The sequence below is a fragment of the Eptatretus burgeri genome, chromosome 5 (genome assembly GCF_056783735.1).
Source record: "Eptatretus burgeri isolate ZD-2024b chromosome 5, Ebu_testis_v1, whole genome shotgun sequence".
Lineage (NCBI taxonomy): Eukaryota > Metazoa > Chordata > Myxini > Myxiniformes > Myxinidae > Eptatretus > Eptatretus burgeri.
The window spans coordinates 69,354,643-69,375,699 of NC_140965.1; the positions used below are offsets into that span (position 1 = coordinate 69,354,643).

Sequence of the window (21,057 nt, forward strand, 5' to 3'; positions counted from 1 at the left end):
TATTCGTGAATCATCAGCGACAGTGCAGACAGAAATGCAGCGGGTTGCTGAGCAACCACAGGTGCCGATTGGTACTGACATTCCTGCAGGGTTACACTACGTTGCATGATGCATTGTGTGTTGACGGCTGCACCAAGGGGGGTGGGGGGTGGTCTCATGCCCTCGATGCGTACTCAACAGATCAGGTGCAGCCGAGTGGAGCTGCGAGTATGCACTGGCTAACCGGAGCAAATCAAGTGGGGCAGAACTTCCCGGCTATACTGTGTGCTGTAGTCTTTGCTGGATCAATTGGGAAAAGACATTGCTAACTGGGTACATTTATAACAAGCAGGTTTATTATTAACAAGGGAATGCAAATATTTACAAAGACGCAATAAAGGACACAGTGCAGACTTATACCGATATAATGAATTTACACTCTTAACAAGTACTTGGACGGGCACCACCAAAAACGTACCCCGAGGAAGGTTAGAGAGCAAGAGAGAGAGAGAGTACGAGGTGTTTGTGACCCCTCTTGCACATAGCGCGGCCGACGGGCTCACGCTTCCCAGTCGCTTATGAGGGGAGGAGAGGAGGAAAACTGAGGATATCTAAGGTGTGTAGCTGGAGGAGGTGTGATGAGGTACAGAGAAGACAAAATTGAAAGAGGTGCGTGTCTGTGTAGTCGCTCTGAAAAGAACGGTTGTCGGGACTTGCCCTCTCCGATTGCTTTTTTTGCGTCCACAGCAGATAAGACAGAACGTGTGAGAAGATTGTACTCGGCATGACGCCAGGATTGCTCACTCGCCCAGTGTTCTGCTCAGCTCTGCCCTCCATCCCGTGCCAGGTCGCTAACCTTGCAAAAAGCAGATATGTCTCTTGCAACCCAGAACTCCACTGAACTCCTTCACAGGATATTTTATAGATGTCTGGTGGGGGAGGATTCCAATGTCAGATCAGGACGGTCGGGAGCCATTACCCAGCGTCCCCATTGGTGCACTGATGCTTTCCCAAGTATTAGCCCCCCCCCGCAAGTACTTGGTGCCAAAAATGGTCCATTTGCTTCTGCACTTCGCCACGTGACTCATCTCTGACGTTAACATGGGACAAGGGTATCTTGGGGTGCTTTCCAGCCATGAACGTGCGCAAGCTACTAAAGGGGGGCCATAATTCAGTGGAGCACTAGGGCTACTTGTGCTTACTTGTGCTTGTGTAATACTTGTGCTTCGAGGTACACACCAGAATGTTCCAAACACAAGCATCTTTAATGGTATGTGGCATCCATTGTTCTCTGATATCTTCAAAGGACAGTGGTGGGTATCCAAGGTGGTGACTGATTGTGGCATTTGTAGCGGTTATGGTGAGGTAAGCGAGCTTGAATGGATGTAAGGATTTTTAAAAGGGTGTTGTGGTTTGAGTGCAGCGAAGGTCTGAGGTGATGGTCAGTTTAGGAATGGCACAAAGTTTGAATAAGGTTTGAGCAGCATATGCTGATGAACTGTCTCGCTACTATGCGGGCATGCATGTGTGAAGAGAAGATCATGTTTGTACCAAAGTAGATAAAAGATCGAAACAGAAACTTGCTGAAAAACCCTTGCAACGCATTTTGGCCCATAAACCCACCAGACATAAGGGAAGGGGTATCTAAAATGAATACCAATTAAATAATTGCCTTCGGACCGCTATATGTTGTATAACATATCCCAGGGGGAGCATTGGCTTTGCAGAACCACAATAATACAGGTGACCCTCGTATAACACATTTTTGCAACAGCACAGATTTAATTGACAGCAACAACAACCGTGCTCCGCCATTCTGAGCAAGTCATTCACTCGCAGCGGCGGAAACTATGGCTGCAAAGCGTGTGACAAGTGGCATTGGAGATAATGATCATGTGAAGTAGTAGTCAGTCTCATTCATTGGAGGTGAAATTAAAAGTTTTAAATCGGTTTGATAGAGGTAGGCGCAGCATTTATATTCAAAGAGAGATGGGACTTCATGATTCTAAAGTGAGAACCATTCGTGATGATCATGATAAAATCTGTAAGAGCGATCAGACAACAGTGAATCTTAGTGTGACCACATCTGCAAGATCTTTGCCTGATGCTATAAAATGGAGAAGACACTGACCATATGGACACTGACCATCAGAACCAACAGAACGTGCCCTCGTCTGAAATGGACATTCAAGAGAAGGCAAGGAGTTTGTATGGCGATCCAACCAAAGATGCCAATGATCCAGTTCCTTTTGCTGCCAATCATACATGGTTCGAGTACTTCAAGAGTTGTCATGCATTTCACAATCTCAACTTGACTGGGGAAGCTGCTGCTGCAGATCATGCAGTGACTGAACAATTTCCAGGCATCTTCAAATTGGTGCGGATGGAGGTTACACATCAAGCCAGGTGTTTAACCTCGATGAAACTTGACTACATTGGAAACACATGCCCAGCCACACTTTGATCTCAATCATCTTCATCTCCTCAACTCTGGCCTGAGGCAGTGATTGAGTTCAGAGGTTTCACAGAGGCTGAAGTCAGCAAAGCAAGGCAACAGATTGTGGACATGGCCCTGCCAGTGGGATTTGAAGAGTTCGATGAAGATGATGTTGAGGATTTGTTTCTCTCACACAGTGAGGAGCTGAGCAATGACTATCTTCTGGCTCTGGAGGAGGAATGCATCAGAATCGAGTCCTAAGGAGGTTGTCTGTTAAAACCCTCACAGCAAAGGTCATGGCTACAGGTTTCAAATGGGTCAATGAAGCCATGGCCATCTTTGATGAACACAATCCTGACTGCATGAGAAGTTCCAAGGTGCGGAGGGAGATTGAGAATGTCCTGAAATCTTACAAGGAGATCTACGGACAGAAAATGAAGGCAGCCACTCAAGTCTCCATGATGAAGTTCTTCAAAAAAAATCCCAAGTGAATCAACCTTCATTTCATCTTCTGAGCCTTCAACCTCAACTGGACAGCCTGCCACAAGCAATATTTACTCTATCCAACCATAATCATTGAAACACTTATGAAACTAATTCATTTTAATGATTGTATTTGTTATAAGTTTCATTTGTGCATTGTTCACTGCTTTCTTGAGGTTTTATGAAGATCTTCAACCTTAAAAGATTGAAATCTTACTCGTTTGGAACATAACCCCCATTTTTACATGTTAAATATTGCCCCGATAACGCGTTTTCGGATAACAGTGTTTTGCGGGAACGCATCCCGTGTTATACGAGGGTTATTTATTTTACATGTATACATTTTTATATATATATATATATATATATGTATATGTATATGTATATGTATATGTATATGTATATGTATATATGTATATATATATATATATATATATATATATATATATATATATATATATGTATATATATATATATATATATATATATATATATATATATATATATATATATATATATATATATATATATATATATATATTGTTACAGATTTCTGTCAGTGTTCGCACGACCGCTTCAGTCAAATGCGGTCGCGCGCCCACCGAAGGCCGGAATCCAGTCGTAGCTTTCCGGACAACCCCGGAAACCAGCTACGGGTGCTTTTTCACGCACCATAAACTTGTCAATATTCTGTCCACACGCCACAAGGTTAATCGCCGAATTGTCCATATACCTAACTATTCGCGTAGACAGAAATACCGAGAGTTCATACCTCGACGGGAACTTGTACGGAACGAGCCGTTAGGCGTGCTCGTCCCGTGGGCGTTTTGCCGAGTGGTTTTAAATCGCCAAGTTCCGTCGGACCAGATTATCACTTTTATCGGCTTTAATAGTCAGTTAATTCCCCGAACGCGTAGTGGCAGTCAATGTAAGGAAAATGACGCAGACGAGCAGATCGACGTTTAAACAATGGAGCATTTATTTACAATAAGCACGTAAGCAGTCAATGAATGGGGGGATGGGGACATTATACGAACAAAAAGCCTACAGCCGAGGTCTATGCAAGAATGTACACCCAATCATGCACTTAACCAGCAATTCTACTTAATGAGACAAGGTGCCACAGACTTCTATACAAAACCCAAGGAAAAGAAATGGGGCTCGTGAGCCTTTAATGGTACTCAGAGCCGGGATGACCGAAGGACTCCAAGAGACCGGGCTGGTTACCTGGCCGCCCCTTGGTGGCGACTCGACGGTCTTCGGTTCGGCGACCCCTGTGTCTCTGTTCCACCTGGGGCGTCGCAAAACGTGCCAGTCACTTGAGCAGCTTAGTAGGCGGCTCTCCTGGGTCGCTTGGCCTTCCCCGCGGCCTGGTCGATCGGGCCTGGCCGACGACGCTTCAGAGGAGCGAACGGGCCTTCTCTCTTAGAGTTGATGCTCTTTTAGGACCCGTTCACTCCTCAGCGCCGCTCTAAGCTCTCAGGGCCATCTGCCTGGACTGCGACGCAGCTTGCTCGACTCCGACTCTCCACGCTCAACTGGCCCACGAAACTGAACCACTTGAATTCTCCCGTTGCGTCTCGATCCTGCCCAACTCCAACTGGCTCTTGGGATGCGACTCCACCCTTTTTATCGGGTGGGGATGCCCACCCTTCGAACCTTCACCCGAGGCTGGCTCCGCCTACTTTCACCTCTGCCCTTTCACCCCTGGTGGAAAGCCCATTTCTGATTGGCCAGTCCTTTCCAAGGCAGACCTCATCTTTATCCGAATATGCAAATCGGCCATTTCACGGCTGTTTGCACACGGACAGTGGAATGTGGCCTCCAATGGGACGCGGTGTGACAGTGTCAACGGCATTTTGCCGCTGTCGCTGAGGAGGGCGTGATGGTGTTGCGATGTTGATGATGCTGTCGAGAAGATGGCGGTGTTGTGGAGTTGATGGCGTTGTTGAGATGTTGTTGAAAATAAAAGACAGAAAAGAATAACGGCCTCCTCAAAGATTCACAGCCCGGCACACGAACAAGACCCGTTATACATCGGTGGGGGAATCTAACCTGAAACACATACTTATCGAAATAACTGATCTCTGGGGAACCTGAATGGCGTTGTGTGAATTTCCACAACCGTAACAATATATATATATATATATATATATATATATATATATATATATATATATATATATATATATATATATATATATATATATATATATATATATATATATATATATATATATATATATATATATATTAGTGTTGCGGTTCTCGGAACCACATGCATACAACAGATAGGTGACCCAAGACAGTTATTCCATTATTATACGTGTAGATAGTCCCCTTCCTTTTGTTTAGCGGAACAAGGGAGTGCGTTGCGATGATCTAAAAGCTGGGGTTGTTTAAATCATTTTCTCCTTAATTTCATCCCTACTCTTCTTCTTTTCTGATTATTCCTGAGGTAAATCAGCCACGTGCGCCTTCGATGTAAGGTGGGGCCTCGTGGAGACCAGCGCGTGTGGCGCCGCGGTGGGAAAACTGCAGCGCCGAGTCATGTGGTCTGCTTGGTAGTGCAGGATTATCGACTCGAGCTTCCGATGATCTGGGGAAGATTGCCGGTTGCATTAAAAAGGCATGCGAATAAATACCTCAAGAGGCTGCACGAATTGTGTTTTTCACGGCACGGGAAACACAGCCAGCACGACGCCCACGCTGCAAGAAACGCGTACGGAGGCTGATAAAGCTGACTCCACGCCATGTTGGGCGGGATACGAGTGTGCGGATAGAAGCGGCTTGTCCCTTTTCATCCTCAATATCCGACATATTGGTGTTCGCCCCGCGTACACGCCAGTGGAGTCGTGTGAACGCGAGCGCTGGCCACGTGTGTAATGGTGGAACCGCTCGCACTGTATGGAATGTGCTCAAAAGCAGACACGTACGCCGCTCGTGCGACGTGCACGGATTTTTCCATGATGATGTACCTTCGGTCCTCACTGGCAGTAGCAGATTCTCCACGGATGGTGAAAGTCTTCTCTTCTCTACTCCCAGCGAAGCTGCGATCGAGCTGAGGAATGTACAGTGCGGGCTATGTTGGCGCGCGCGGAGCAAGCGCGTTGATCGACGCTGGTCGAACGCCCGAGCGGGCATGCGGGACCCTCGCCCGGGCACGGCCCAGGGTTTTTTGCAGGACTATTCGCGTGCCAATTTCGGTGTGGGCGATTCTTGTCATGTCGTGGGGTCAGAGCGAAATATGTTCGCTGTCTGGGATAGCCTTGCCAGAAACGAAGTGAGGCGGTTTCCGGCCCAAGCTGGCGAGCCATGTGAGTGTTCGGGGCCAATCGGAGTGCCCGATTCAGGTGATTACGTTACGATTCAGGGTGGCCCCTCCCCCCGAGCTGCAAATCCTATAAAGGTCAGAGAAGTCCCTCAGTCTCTCTCTTGCCTTTTCTTTCTGCAATGCTTTTTGAGTTTCTCCACCTCTCTCTCTCTCTCGCTTCGCCTCGTTGACACCGCCACAACCCGCCTCCTGCTGCCCATACTCCGCCTCCTCGTCTCCGCCCACACGACGTCGACCCCATCCGCCTACCTGGTCCCGCCTACTACTCCGTCCTCACACTCTGGACTCCGCCCCTTCTTGACTCAAGCTCCTCCTTTACGGTGCCCAATTCCTGGTTATAAACTCCCTCTTCATCGGGTTTTCTGTGTTTGTGTGTATGTGTGTCCTGGCGCCTGTCTGCCTAAGTAAGACTGCAGAAGATCGTTATTATTGTTATTAATTTCGCGTTAAGTCTGCTCTGTGTCCCCTTTTGCAAGTTGATTGTAAATAAATCATTATTAGGAATGTTCCCTGCTCTTTTTGTCTTTTCTTCCATTGATCTAGCATGGTCCGAATCCTAGCTTAGCTGGGACTTTATTCCCAACAATCCGTTCCTTTAAGCCGGTACGTCCTTGGCAGTTTCACTCGGCTGCATCCGATCCGGTAAAGTGATCCGGTCGGGTAGAGTGATCCGGTTCGAACAAGGCGTACCGAGGACGTGTTTCCCCGGTAATTAAACCACTTGATTAATTAGGTACCCGATTCACCCATAGACGGGAGGACCCAAGGTGACGCGGTTGAGTTATTGGCGTCCAAGGTCGGTTAAGCAACCCGCCGCGTCACGGAATTATCCGTGTGCGACGACCTACAATTCCAGGTCTGGTGGGAACCGACATAACATAGCATAGAAGACCACGAGGTGGGGAACCCCCACCTCGTGGTCTTCTTACCCGAGCCCCCGGCCCGCAACAATGCATATACATACATATATATGTATACATATATATATATATATATATATATATATTTACATATACATATATATATATACATATATATATATATATATATATATGTGTGTATGTATATATATGTCCACGGCAATGCTCACCATAACAGTCAGGATGTGCGTCTGATTGTGTGTGTATGTGTGTATATATGTATGTGTGTGTATATATATATATATATATATATATATATATATATATATATATATATATATATATATATATATATATATATATATATATATATATTATACACACATACAATGGGGAGAACAAGTATTTTATACACTGCTGATTTTGCAGGTTTTCCCACTTACAAAGCACGTAGAGGTCTGTAATTTTTATCATAGGTACACTTCAACTGTGAAAGACGGAATCTAAAACAAAAATCCTGAAAATCACATTGTATGATTTTTAAGTAATTAATTTGCATTTTATTGCATGAAATAAGTATTTGATCACCGACCAACCAGTAAGAATTCCAGCTCTCACAGACCTGTTAGTTTTGTCTTAAAGAAGCCCTCCCATTCTCCACTCATTACCTGTATTAACTGCACCTGTTTGAACTCGTTATCTGCATAAAAGACAGCTGTCCACACTCAATCAATCAGACTCCAACCTCTCCACAATGGGCAAGACCAGAGAGCTGTCTCAGGACATCAGGGACAAAATTGTAGACTTGCACAAGGCTGGGATGGGCTACAGGACAATAGGCAAGCAGCTTGGTGAGAAGGCAACAACTGTTGGTGCAATTATTATAAAATGGAAGAAGTTCAAGATAACAGTCAATCTCCCTCGGTCTGGGGCTCCATGCAAGATCTCACCTCGTGGAGCCTCAATGATCATAAGAAAGGTGAGGAATCAGCCCAGAACTAAACGGCAGGACCTGGTCAATGACCTTGAAGAGAGCTGGGACCACAGTATCAAAGAAAACCATAAGTAACACACTATGCCGTCATGGATTAAAATCCTGCAGCGCACGCAAGGTCCCTCTGCTCAAGGCAACGCATGTCCAGGCCCGTCTGAAGTTTGCCAATGACCATCTGAATGATCCAGAGGAGAAATGGGAGAAGGTCATGTGGTCAGATGAGACCAAAATAGAGCTTTTTGGTTTAAACTCCACTCGCCGTGTTTGGAGGAAGAAGAAGGATGAGTACAACACCAAGAACACCATCCCAACCATGAAGCATGGAGGTGGAAATGTCATTCTTTGGGGATGCTTTTCTGCAAAGAGGACAGGACGACTGCACCGTATTGAGGGGTGGGTGGATGGGGCCATGTATCGCGAGATCTTGGTCAACAACCTCCTTCCCTCAACAAGAGCATTGAAGATGGGGCGTGGCTGGGTCTTCCAGCATGACAACGACCCGAAACACACAGCCAGGGCAACTAAGGAGTGGCTCCGTAAGAAGCATCTCAAGGTCCTGGAGTGGCCTTGCCAGTCTCCAGACTTTAACCCAATAGAAAATCTTTGGAGGGAGCTGAAAGTCTGTGTTGCCCAGCGACAGCCCCAAAACCTGAAGGATCTGGAGAAGATTTGTATTGAGGAGTGGGCCAAAATCCCTGCTGCAGTCTGTGCAAACCTGGTTCAGAACTATAGGAAACGTCTGAGCTCTGTAATTGCAAACAAAAGTTTCTGTACCAAATATTAAGTTCTGTTTTTCTGATGTATCAAATACTTATTTCATGCACTAAAATGCAAATTAATTATTTAAAAATCATACAATGTGATTTTCAGGATTTTTGTTTTGGATTCCGTCTTTCACAGCTGAAGTGAAGCTTTGATAAAAATTAGACATCTACGTGCTTTGTAAGTGGGGAAAAACCTGCAAAATCGGCAGTGTATCAAATACTTGTTCTCCCCACTGTATATACATATGTGAAATGATTTATATATACATATAAATATATAATGAGACTCACCTGACTTATTGTGAGCATCGCCGCGGATTATGTCTCGCATGGTAAAACCGCATAATCCACAAAGAACAACCATACGTCTGCCACCCAGACGATTGTTCCCGCTAACGCAATGCCATTCAACCAAAAGGCGCGTAATTTGATCGGTGGGTAAATCGAAACGTGGAGTGTGACGAGCACTCCACCGATCCCCATTGGACATAGTCCTCCACCAAAGCGTCACCTCCAACACAGAGGCCTCAACCCGGCGACTCTGTCAAACAGACAAAGATTATATGGTCAACATCAGTTAGACATGTAACGGAGCCACTGATCCAGATTTTGGGCTTATTTGCCATCATCAGGATGGCATTCCAATAAATATGTAACCAATGATGACCACATTCGTCGTTTATGCATCAGACGCATATCCTGATTGTTTTGGTGAGCATCGCCTTGGATTGTGTCTCGCACGGTAAAACCGCATCATGTAGCTAAAGTAATAATGAATGTTTTTATTTTCTGGGCTTAATTCCAGTATGTTTAGAACCTCTAAAATGTTTGTTTGTTTTTGTTTTTTGTGAGCAAAAGCCATTTTCTTTATCATGCCAGTTTTTCACATTCGTACAAGCAAAACATTTTTTGACTCTTGATCTTTGTTTTACCATGTTGAGCATTATCATGTCATAAGTGGCTTGGTATATTGACTGTTTTGTTGATTATTTCATGTTGATATCACTGGTGAGCATTGCTGATAAACAGGCCTGAAAAGATTAAAGTAATGACTCACAACAATGCAAAGCAATGCATTTCCCAGGGATGTATTGCTTTGAGTTCTATTAAATATATCGGAATCTTCCATGTATTATATTCCAATTATGGGAATGTCCCATGCATTCGATTCTAATTAAAGGCATCTTTTTTTTCTTCTTTTTTTTAACCTGTTTATGCCTGTTCAGTCTTTTTCTGAAGTTTCTTATGTGATGTCTTCTAGGATTCCTTGAGCTCCTCAGGCACGATGCCAGCGGTTGATAGCAAGTCATCCGGCTCTATAGGCGATGGAGATACTATGAACCACCCTATGGTGGGCGAGGTGCAGGTTGAACAGATTCCCATGTCAGACTCTGCACCTCATGTTAAGCCTGAACTCCAGCCTGAAGACATTCCATCATTCGATGAGTGGAAAAAGAAGGTTATGGAGGAAGAGAAGGAAAAGCAGAGTGAGTTTTGTCATTGTGTGAACAGGTTCAACTCATTTAAAATGGCAGTACATGGAACTCACAGAATGGCTTTTAAGGTTTTAAGGAGTTTCTTGAACCCTCGGGTGTGTTTCCTTGGAATGTCGAATATCAGAACAGGTTGTCAGTCTATACCCCTGGGTTATGGTTTATTTTTCTTTTACTTCTCGTGTTTATCTAACCTTAGCTGGTGCTGTGCATATTGAGCTTATAGTGATTCATTATTTGGTAGTGCATTACAAGTGAGGTACATGACCATTTGCTTGCATTTTCTCTTCGTACCTCACCTGCAGGCCAGACAATGCAGTCCCCTGATGGTGCTTACCAGCCCAATCGTAAAACTCAGAAAAACCTGAACAACTATGCTTCTGTAGAGTGTGGGGCGAAGATTCTGGCCTCAAATGCTGAGGCTCAGGTTGGTATTGCCTTTTATATAACCACCTTGTCAAATGTATAACCACACCACTATTGGAGAGAAACCGATGTGGTAATATGGAGGGCTGAGGGCAAATGATTTGGTGAAAAGGGTAGAGGATGTGCAAGAACAGCAGGGTAGGTTTTTAGGACACTTGAGCTGATACCATCTGGTCCAGTAGTGGAGTTGAGGGTTGAAATTGAAAGAACCTTCTCCTCTTTGCTGCAAAAGACAGAGTACAGGAGCATTTGGGTGACTGGAATTTGTGGGTCCAGAGAGCAAGGGGTTGGGACACAAGATTTGGAAGCCAACACAAAAATTGAAGCATTCAGCCTTCTAACGACCGGAGTCGGCTGTGGAACCGTTTGAACTGAGGGAAGGGGTTGAGGGGGAGCAGGTTTTGGAGGGAGACAAGTTTGAAAGTTCAATCTTGAGGTTGGACATGTGATGTTTCTGGTTGTCCCGAGAGTAGACACATTCTTGTTGCAGGCTTTGTGAAATGATCTGAGAATGCCTTTTGTTGGGTTTGCTTTCCAGTAAGAGAAGGCAAGTTGTTTTAGAGCAACTGTCTCATCACAGGGTTCAGTGTACCATGCATGGGAAGAAGGGATAGGATAATTGAAGAGGAGATGGGATGGATCTGTCCATAAGAGAGAGAGAGCAGGTTTCTGAGGAAATATGAGGGGTGGTAGATCTCGGAGACGACTCCTGAACTGAGATGGCTGCTTGCAGTGTCTGCAAATCTACCTGAGTGAATTGTGAGACTCACCGGCATTGAGGCAGCTCTGAAAATAGCCAGAGATGTTGACTCTAATAAGCATATGATCAGATGAACCAATTGGTGGAGAGGAAGAGCAAGAGACATTTGTGGGGAAGTTTGGCATCACCAAATCCAAAAGGGAGGATTTGCCATTGGAAGAAATCCAGGTGGGAAACTTCACAGATTGAGCCAGTTCCATGGAGTCTCAGAAGTCCTTTGCTGAAGTGCAATGGCTGGTGAGAGAGGAACCAACCCTCAGCCAATTTGCATCGTGACAATTTAAATCGCCACATATGAGAAAGAGAGAGTTGGGATGAGTGATTACAACTTGGTCTATGTTGTCTGTGAGAAAGATGTAGATGGAGTCATCACCGTTTGGTGGATAGTACAACACAGACAAGGGGGTTGGGAGGTGTAAGAAATTAATTTATTGATATAAAATGCAACTCAGCCACCAGGGCGAAGCTCAGGCCCATCAAATTGGAGGGGACTTTAGTCGAGAGAAACAAAGGAGCCGGGGACTTCCTGGGTGAGGAATTTGTTGAACAGATGATCGGATTGAGAGATGTCAGGTTGGAGCGGAAGCCTCGGATGTTTGTGGTTCATACATTGAGGTACAGGGGAGGAGTCATTGAGTGCAAGGGGGGAATGCTGGGAGGATGAGGAATGGGCACAGATGGAACCAGGGAAGCTGGGAGGGGGTGAGACGGAGGGGTGGTGGTATGTGGGATGGGGGGTGGTAATGTGAGAGGGGGCCCAGATGGGGGGGGAGTTGAAAGGGGGATGGGATGGGGGAGGAGCTGAGAGGTGGGGTGGTATGGTGGGGAAGCTGAGGGAGGGGTGGGATGATCGAAGCTGAGAGGTGGCAGGACGTGGGGGGGGGGAGGGCAGGATGGGGGTGGAACGGAGGGTGGGGTGGGGGTGAAGCTGAGAGGGTGTCATGGTGAGCAACAAGCTTTATAGAAAGAGGGAACACATAGGAGGGAGGGAGATGGAGGGATGGAGGAGTGGAAGTGTGTGTGTGTGTGTGTGTGTGTGTGTGTGTGTGTGTGTGTGTGTGTGTGTGTGTGTGTGTGTGTGTGTGTGTGTGTGTGTGTGTGTGTGTGTGTGTGTGTGTGTGTGTGTGTGTGTGTGTGTGTGTGTGTGTGTGTGTGTGTGTGTGTGTGTGTGCGCGCGTACTGACGGTGGGGATTGACACCATAAAATAACTTGAAGGATATTTGATTGTCATGAGTAGACGAGCACTGCCACCTGGATTTCTCAAAAATCCCAAATTGGCCATCTGGGGAAAAAGATCATGGGATGTGTTGAAGGAATTTTTGTTGAAGGCAAGGAGAAAGGTGGTGCAGGTTTGTAAAATATGCCTTTTGAAGAATAATAATAAGAAAAAGAGTAATACATCGTGATAAAGAAGATCACTTGGGGTACTCATGACAGAAAAATAAGAATGAAGCATTTTGAAAAGCTTTTGAAGTTTGGAGATATTGAGTAATGGGAGATGTAAAGAATGAAGTACTGGTTGAAGGCAGAATGAGATTGTGTTTTGGAGTGAAGAACAACGTTGTTTTGGGGGGATTTCTTTGAAGTGAAGAGTTGGACTAGGATAATGTTGAAGAGGCAGAAATGACAAAACTTTGGGAACAAAAGAAGCAGAATGAGAAACCACCTCAAAAGCAAGACAGTTTTGCTCGCCGGCTATCCAAGGAGGCCTGAGCTACACGAAAATGACTGACAATATTGTACAGCAAAAGATATGACTTAACATGGAACATTGGAAGAAAAAACAAACTGCAACACAGGGATGAAAATATAATGGAAAAAAAACGATGGATCTGGTTTGGAACACTTAGCTGTGATTGAGATTGAAGGAGCTGTTTCAGATTCGACCGACACCTAGAGCAACCCGGAACCCGAAGTTGCCGTGGTTTTCCCCAGGCTAGTTTACTGGTTTGGAGCACTTGTCCACATGAAGCTGGGTTTGCATTGAAGAGAATTTGTCCACATGAAGCTCGGTTTGCAAATTTCTCACCTCCATGTGGTTGGTGTTTCAACGAATTTTGGTTCAAGCTTTGTACTTCCTGGTTCATTGTTTGCTCTTCTTTATGTTTTGCATTCTCAGGGCAAATCTGCCATACTTATGGAGAACAAAGATCTGTACATGCTGAACCCCTGCAGTGCCAAGGTTTGGTATGTACCTTGTACAGTGGAATGATAGTCACTCCACCTACTGTTTGGATGAGGCTAAAAGGCTGCCAGAGTTGTCATGGTGGTTTTGTTTTGTCGACACTCCATGATGTTTGTATCTCTTTTATCAATAGGTTTGTGATAGAGCTGTGTGAACCCATACAAGTGAAACAAATTGACATCGCAAACTTTGAGCTTTTCTCATCCACACCGCGGGACTTTCTCATGTCTATCAGCGACAGGTATAGTGCCTGAGCATATGGCTCATTAATTAGATCTTGCCTCGTATCCACTCGCTTCTAATTTGATTTGAATTATGTGCTAGCCATGCTGCATGATTGTGTTTCGAGGTTTCCTCACGTGTGTGCGCATGCATGCTTTGATCTAGGTACCCCACGCGTGATTGGACCAAGCTGGGTGTGTTCCACGCACGCGATGAGCGCACCGTGCAGAGTTTCCCTTTGGATGAACAGATGTTTGCCAAATTTCTCAAGGTGGTTCAGCTAAGTCGTGCAGACTGCCGTGTTAACTGTGTGGTTTTCTTTTTCTCAGTCTCTGTCCTAATGTTCATTTTTTTTTTTTTAAACCACTTATGTTCCTTGGTGTTCCCCCAAAACCATGCTTCATGTCATGGTTGTTTTGTACAAATGCTTAATGACAATGCAACCACAGATGTCTGTCAGAGCTGTCATGAAACTATGAGCTGAGATACTCGTTGTCCTGTACTCTATAGTTTTAGCCATGCTGGTCTTGTACCATCTGATGTATTTATATGCTGATGCCTCCACATTGCTCCATTTTTCACTTCAAATATCCTGCCCCCCCACCCCCATCCCCATGACAATACCAACTGAGACTGTATTTTTTGTGGAGGATTATCCAAATAATTTTGTTTGGATAATACAAAAAAATTTGTGTGGATGATTAATCCTTGCTGGTGTTTGTTGCATGGATATTTGTTTCTTTTTCCTTAAACTCTCATGGTAAGGTGTCATTAAATAATTTTAACACTGTATTTTGGTGCGATTGCATCCCATCTATGAAGCAACACTGAATGCAAAATGTTCTCCCCTTGTGCTCCTTTGCTTGTCTAGTTCTCTGACTTTATTTCCTCTTTCTGTGGGTTTCCTGACCTCTGACAATGCCCAACGGTACCTGAGATCGTCCCTAAAGCCCCAAGGATTGTTTATAATTATTCTTTGCTTGTGAACACGATGTTACCTGAGAGTGCAAAGGAACCTATTGCATAATTAGTACAGCGGATAAGCTCTCATATTTTAACAAATTGTGCATTTTATGAGAAAAGCTTGAAATTTCTAGCATAGTTAGGTTATACCATAATGTTTATTTTTGGATGTGGAGGAAAGTCAGATTTGACCTCTGAGGGGACAGAGAGAGGTCAAATCCAAGATGGCTGCGAGTCACCAGGGTCGAATGTTCAAACGTCCTTAATTTTGGAACCAGACTGCGCAGAAAAACATTCCTATGCCTGAGTATAGGAATCCATTTCTAGAACACAGTCAAGACCTACTAGTCATTGACACAAGGGAGGGACATCGTGGACACCCAAGTGGCTGAAACTGTGAGAAGGATCGAGAGTCTTGGTGAGGAGCAGTATACCAAGTTTGTGAGAGGCTGGAACAGTGTACAACACCTATCACACAAACACTTCCAAAGAACAAGTTGCCGCTGTTCAGTAGGCCACCGGTCAAGATTAAGCCAAAACAGAAGGCACAGCTCGCAGCACTGAAGAGTGACTGTGGTGTCTTTTCGAGGCTGTACATCTCCTGTCAAACACGAGAGGGAGACATGGACAATTTCTTCTTCCATGAAAACCAGGCAGCCCTGCCAGCTCTGTCAACTGGAGGGAAAATTCGGATTGGGGTTAAATCAGATCTACTTCGCTGCCTGGAATCAGATCTGCTCGAAAAGAATAGTGTGCCTATGGCTGATGCAACAATTCTTGATGGTGCAGCTGTGGTTCAAATGCTAAATCCGGGAACATCAAGAACATTTCAAGAATATGGAGAAAGAGTGTTTGCACCATATATCGTTGCTCAACTTGAGAAAAGCAGCCGCATCGACCTTGTCTGGGATGTATACCTACCCACCAGCCTCAAAGCCTCAATAAGACAGAAGAGGGGAAAGGACACCAGGAAAAGAGTGGCTTCTACTGTGATGCCAAAGAACTGGAAGGACTTCCTTCGATGCGATTATAACAAAACCGAATTGTTTGCTTTCCTGTCACACGTAGTTGTTCATCTTCCTCTAGCAGAGGGCAAGGAACTGTATGTAACAGATGGAAGTGGAGTCCTTTGCTCTCCGGCTGAGTCATACTTGGCCTGCCTTGCCCCATGTTTGCAGGAGGAGGCTGACACTCGTCTACTTCTGCATGTGGCAGATGCTGTGCAAAAGGGGTGTAAGAAAGTGACCATATGTACCGTTGATACTGATGTGGTAACTTGTACTGGCTGTAGCTTCATTCAGCAAGACAGCTCCTAATGAGCTGTGGGTTGCCTTTGGTGTCGGGTCAAGCTTTCCTTACATAGCTGTTCAGGAAATGGTTGCCACAATGAATCTAACACAGTGTCTGACTCTCCCAGTCCTTCACGCTTTCACGGGCTGTGGCACTGTATCTGCATTCGCTGTCAGAGGAAAGAAGACTGCCTTGGAAACTTGGAAGTCTTTCCCAGAGGTAAATGATGCTTTCAATGAACTCTTATGCATGCCAAGTGAGGTCAGTGAAGGATCAATGTTACTGCTGGAGCGATTTGTGGTGCTAATGTACTACACCAGTGAGAGCACGGAAGTGAATCATGCCAGGAAACAGCTCTTCACACAGAAGTCGAGAACTCTAGAGAACATTCCTCCAACCCAGGCAGCACTCAAACAGCACATCAAATGCACTTCTTACCAGGCCAACTGTTGGAACCAGGCTTTGGTCCTGGATCCAGAGATGCCAGAGCCATCTGACTGGGGCTGGACAAAGGAAACAACTGGGTGGCAGCCGCTTTGGACCACTCTCCCTGAAGCATCAAAATCGTGCCATGAATTTATCCGCTGTCGCTGTGAGAAAGGATGCACTGGACGGTGCAAGTGCGCCAAAGCTGCGCTCAAGTGCGCTGCACTGTGCTTCTGTTCTGGAGGCTGTTAGATTTTGATCACTACCATTACCATCATCATCATTGGTATTAATAAAGTATTATATAGACTTGCAGCATGGGACTATTCTCTTAATTTTTTTGTATTATTATCCCTATAGTGTCAAAATGGAAGCGAAGTTTCGCTATATTGCATAGGTCTAATCCATTGTCTTTACCAAAAGAATGTCCAAAAGTTTTTAACATAATTTGACCTTGACCTTGATCGAAATGCATTTCCTTGGCTCCTGGCGATGTCAAAAGTATCGCCAAACGAATGGCCATTCCAAACTTAGTTGGAAATGACACCTTAAATGTTTTTTACACTGTTTAGTTCCAAAATTAAACGCGTTTGAACATTAGACCAGGTGGACTGGTGGCCATCTTGGATTTGACCTCTCACGGTTCTCAGAGGTCAAATCTGACTTCCCTCCACATCTGAAAATAAACCTTATGGTATTCACTAACTGTCAGAAAATTCATGCTTTTTCTCGTAAAACGCACAATTATTGTGCTTATCCGCTGTACTAAATTTGTTTTGTTCGTATACACGTATATACTGATTGGAGAGAATCTTAATTATTTTTTTTTTTGGTTTGGGGTTTCTCTGACTTGACCTTGGTGTTCAATTTGGGTTATTTATTGACATCTGTGGGGCACGAGGGCATTGCCATTGGTCATTGCAAAGGGAAGCATTTCCTTTTGCTTGTGATCGGTGTAACTGGTGTAATTTTGAGGCTGCATGTTACCTTTTGTGGCCAAATGGCTGACACTGCATGTTCACGGCTCAAAACGAACTGGGGGATAACTGGATTTTATTTCATTTTCAGCAACGTATACCTTCTGACAGTGACAAAACAAGAATCTGTCCCTCAGTTCATCAAATGTAAAACATGAAATGTAAAGGGAACCTGTTTCTTGGTTCCTAGTGTTTAAGGATTGGGACCTGTGAGTAAATCAGTTAGACGCATAACAAATAGGACCTCAAATGGCATTTGGTCATTTCCATGATTTATTAAAGAAATTGTTTGAAGGCCAAATGTTGCATTTGAAAATGAAACTGAATTATCCCTTGATATGTTTTTTATTTTTATTTTTTAAGCAGTACAGTGAAGGACAGTTTGAAATTTGCAAACATCGTCAGGGTGAAGAAGTAGTTGATTTGGCAAAACTTTATTTCCGATGTTTGCTTGTGATATTGTTTGTATAAGTGCCATAATATCACTGCTTATGTAACTCCAGAGTTGTTTGGAAGGACAAGGCTCGAGCTTGTTTTGAGCAGTTTTGTTCTCTGAGGCTGTTGTTTTCTCTCATTCCTCACCTGAGCTCTTTTTCTACCTTTAGATTTACACGAAATACATGAAGGTACAAGTTTGCGCAACTCCTCCATTTTGCTTCTCGCTTTTTCCCGTGCATCTCGCGAATCTCCGTGTTTGTGGGTGGATTGCTATTCCCGACTGGTGCACGACCACAATTTTAGCCTAATTTTCCTTGCCTTTGATGTCGTCACGTAGAACAAACGAATCAAACTGTAATCTGGGGGGAAAGGTCACATCCTGAAATCTTCTTTCACGTATTTTGTGTGCTTCAGTCCACTGCGAGCTTGTGGATTCAATCACTGCAGACCACCAAGCTTGCTTTCTAAATCTCATTTGGTTAATGTTTGGGATATCATTTCCTGCCTGCAGGTTGAACTCCTTTCTCGCTTTGGGACGGAGCATTACTGTCCGCTAAGTCTGCTCAGGTGAGGGATCGTACTCTTGGATCTGTGCTCACGCAGAGGTTTTATTTATTTGTTACAAATGTATTTCATTTCACATTTCCATAACTCTACCACACCACACGGTTGGAATTCCACAACAAGCAGCGATCTCTTCCTTGCAGGGTCTTTGGAACGAGCATGGTGGAGGAGTATGAGGAGGACGTGGACCCTCACTATCTGCCCGAAGTGCCAGATATTGTCGATGAGGAACTCGGTAAAAATGCATTTCTTCATCAGTCGATTGCCTTTAGCATCGTTACGTGTCGTATAGTTGTGTGTTGATTGTACATATTAATTATAAGTGCTTCTGAAGAGCCATTTTGATATGATCCTTGATGTCGAGGAACACCATTTAGGTTGCATGTTCCGATACCCTCTCAAAGTGCAGGCCGCCGAACTTCTTCCCACCCTCCCCATTCCATCCCCCAAGAAAACATTGCTTTGCCAGTCATGCAGAAAGAGCTCCAAAACCACATTTTCATGCCCACAAGCACAAGGATATTAGCTCAAGTTAACCACCTCATTTTCCAACAGCGTTTTGGGTATTTTTGGCTTGCTGTCGTGTTGAGACAAATATGATTCTCTTCTCCAAATAAGTCTGTATGATTTGGAATGTTGTGTATCTACTAATCTCGATAGCTTTTTGAAGTCGAAATCAAACAGAAGACCAAATACTGCATTGGAGTCATCATAAGGAACCAAAATGAGTAAAGAGCAAAGATTCAGTCATCAGGAGGAACTTGGATAGGATTCTAGTTTCAGCTGCAAACCCCTCTCCTCTACCCTCAAACCATCCAGATGCAGCCAAGTGAGCCTCACAGATAAAATTATTCAAGGATTCACTTATCCTAGACAAAGCAAGATAAATAGAGTAAAAGACAAGTAGAGCTACATTCAAAGTACACCGCCCCTATGCCAAATAAATCGATGTCGGGAAAGGGTGCATGAGCAAGGGATAGAAACCAGGTATTGTGGACAGAGGAGGTAGCGAAGGCAGTTGGTGTAAAGGAGGTTTGGAAGAAGATTTAGAAGATCAATAATCGGGGGGGGGAGGCAGCCAGATATGGGGTTGCTGCACCTGTATGAGCAGAAGAAGAAAGCAGCAAGGAGAGCTGTGGATATAAAGGCGATGAATGGTAGGAGGAAGATTATATATATAAATTGGCTCGTGATGGGGATGAAGATAGTAAGGACATGAAAGGGGAGGGGGGCAGTGATTTAAGGATGGTGGTGGGAGGCTCGTGACAGAGAGGGGGTGGTATTGAAGGTGTGGAAAGGATATTTCAAAGAGCGAAAACGGTGGAGATGGAGATCGGATAAGAGTAGCAGGGGTTCAGAAAGTGTAAGGGGATGACAAATGGAATGTTCACACTGAGACAGCTGGTGGATATGAGGTTGGAGGTGCAAGGTGAGATGGCATTGGGATTTGTGGACTTGGAGAAGTCCTTCGACACTGTCCTGAGAGAGACGGTGATGGTGACACTAAGATGAGTGGGAGTTCCGGAAGCAGAAGTTGGATTGGTGGAAGCGATTATACAAGGGAACGAAGGGAAGAGTCTTGGTTGGCCTGGAATGTCTGAGGAGTTAAGCATGAACATTGGTTTGAGGCAGGGAAACACTCTCAGTCCACTCGTGTTTATCATGGTGATGGAGCTGGTAAGCAGGAAAGTGAGCTTGAGGGGTAGTATGGGGAGGATGCTGTATTGACTATCTGGCTGTTGTGGTGGAGAGTGGGTGGGAGATGCAGTTAGTACTGGGGGAGTGGAAGGAGGCACTTGGAAAGCATGGGCTGAAGATGAGTGTGGAGAAGACTGAGGCGATGTGGGGGGAGGGGGGAAGGGGTGCTCATAAAAAGAATGGTGAAAGAAATAAAGGCAAAGATGGCTCGAAGAACCTTACTAGGTAGATTTCAGCAAGTACTCCCCAGGCTCAAACACGGCAAAGGGTGCAAGCTACCAGAGGTCCCTCGGTGGGGAAGCACAGTGCACACAGCATCAGGCTATGGTATAAACTTGATCAAAAGGAAGACCAAATACTGCATTGGAGTTATCAGAAGGGAGCTTGGTACAGTATGTGTATTTAAAAAAAAAAACTTTATATACAATGTCAAGGCTCGTATAAGAGCGAACACATAGAACGTATAACAAGGGGGTGTAGGTGACGCGAGGGAAGCACAAAACAGTGGAGAATAGACACATGAGATCTGTGGAAGGGAGCGTGATGGGTACACGGGGTAAACAAGATCGACACTTCAGGGACTTTCAGGAAGGAGAGCCTGGAATATGAAGGAGGTGGGGATGGGGTGGATAAACCAGGATAGGCATGATCATGGTTTTGGATGGGGGAAGATAAGAGATGATGGTGAAAAGCTGTTTTGAAGACCTGGAGGGAAGAGTGGGATTGTAGAGTGTGTGGGAGTTTGTTCCAAAGATGGGAAAAA

The 21,057-nt window shown here is 44.8% G+C and overlaps 1 protein-coding gene across 4 annotated transcripts in view; it reads left to right on the forward strand.

The window, feature by feature from the left end:
- Positions 1 to 21,057, forward strand: part of LOC147026653 (SUN domain-containing ossification factor-like) — a 92,695-nt gene that overhangs the window by 45,832 nt on the left and 25,806 nt on the right. For all 4 annotated transcript variants that reach the window (XM_085882317.1, XM_085882315.1, XM_085882318.1 and 1 more), the window contains 8 exons: positions 10,113 to 10,338; positions 10,650 to 10,771; positions 13,651 to 13,718; positions 13,850 to 13,957; positions 14,104 to 14,209; positions 18,200 to 18,220; positions 18,544 to 18,599; positions 18,740 to 18,831. In XM_085882317.1, the coding sequence (XP_085738443.1) occupies positions 10,113 to 10,338; positions 10,650 to 10,771; positions 13,651 to 13,718; positions 13,850 to 13,957; positions 14,104 to 14,209; positions 18,200 to 18,220; positions 18,544 to 18,599; positions 18,740 to 18,831 (799 nt within the window). The remainder of the gene's footprint in view (positions 1 to 10,112; positions 10,339 to 10,649; positions 10,772 to 13,650; positions 13,719 to 13,849; positions 13,958 to 14,103; positions 14,210 to 18,199; positions 18,221 to 18,543; positions 18,600 to 18,739; positions 18,832 to 21,057) is intronic.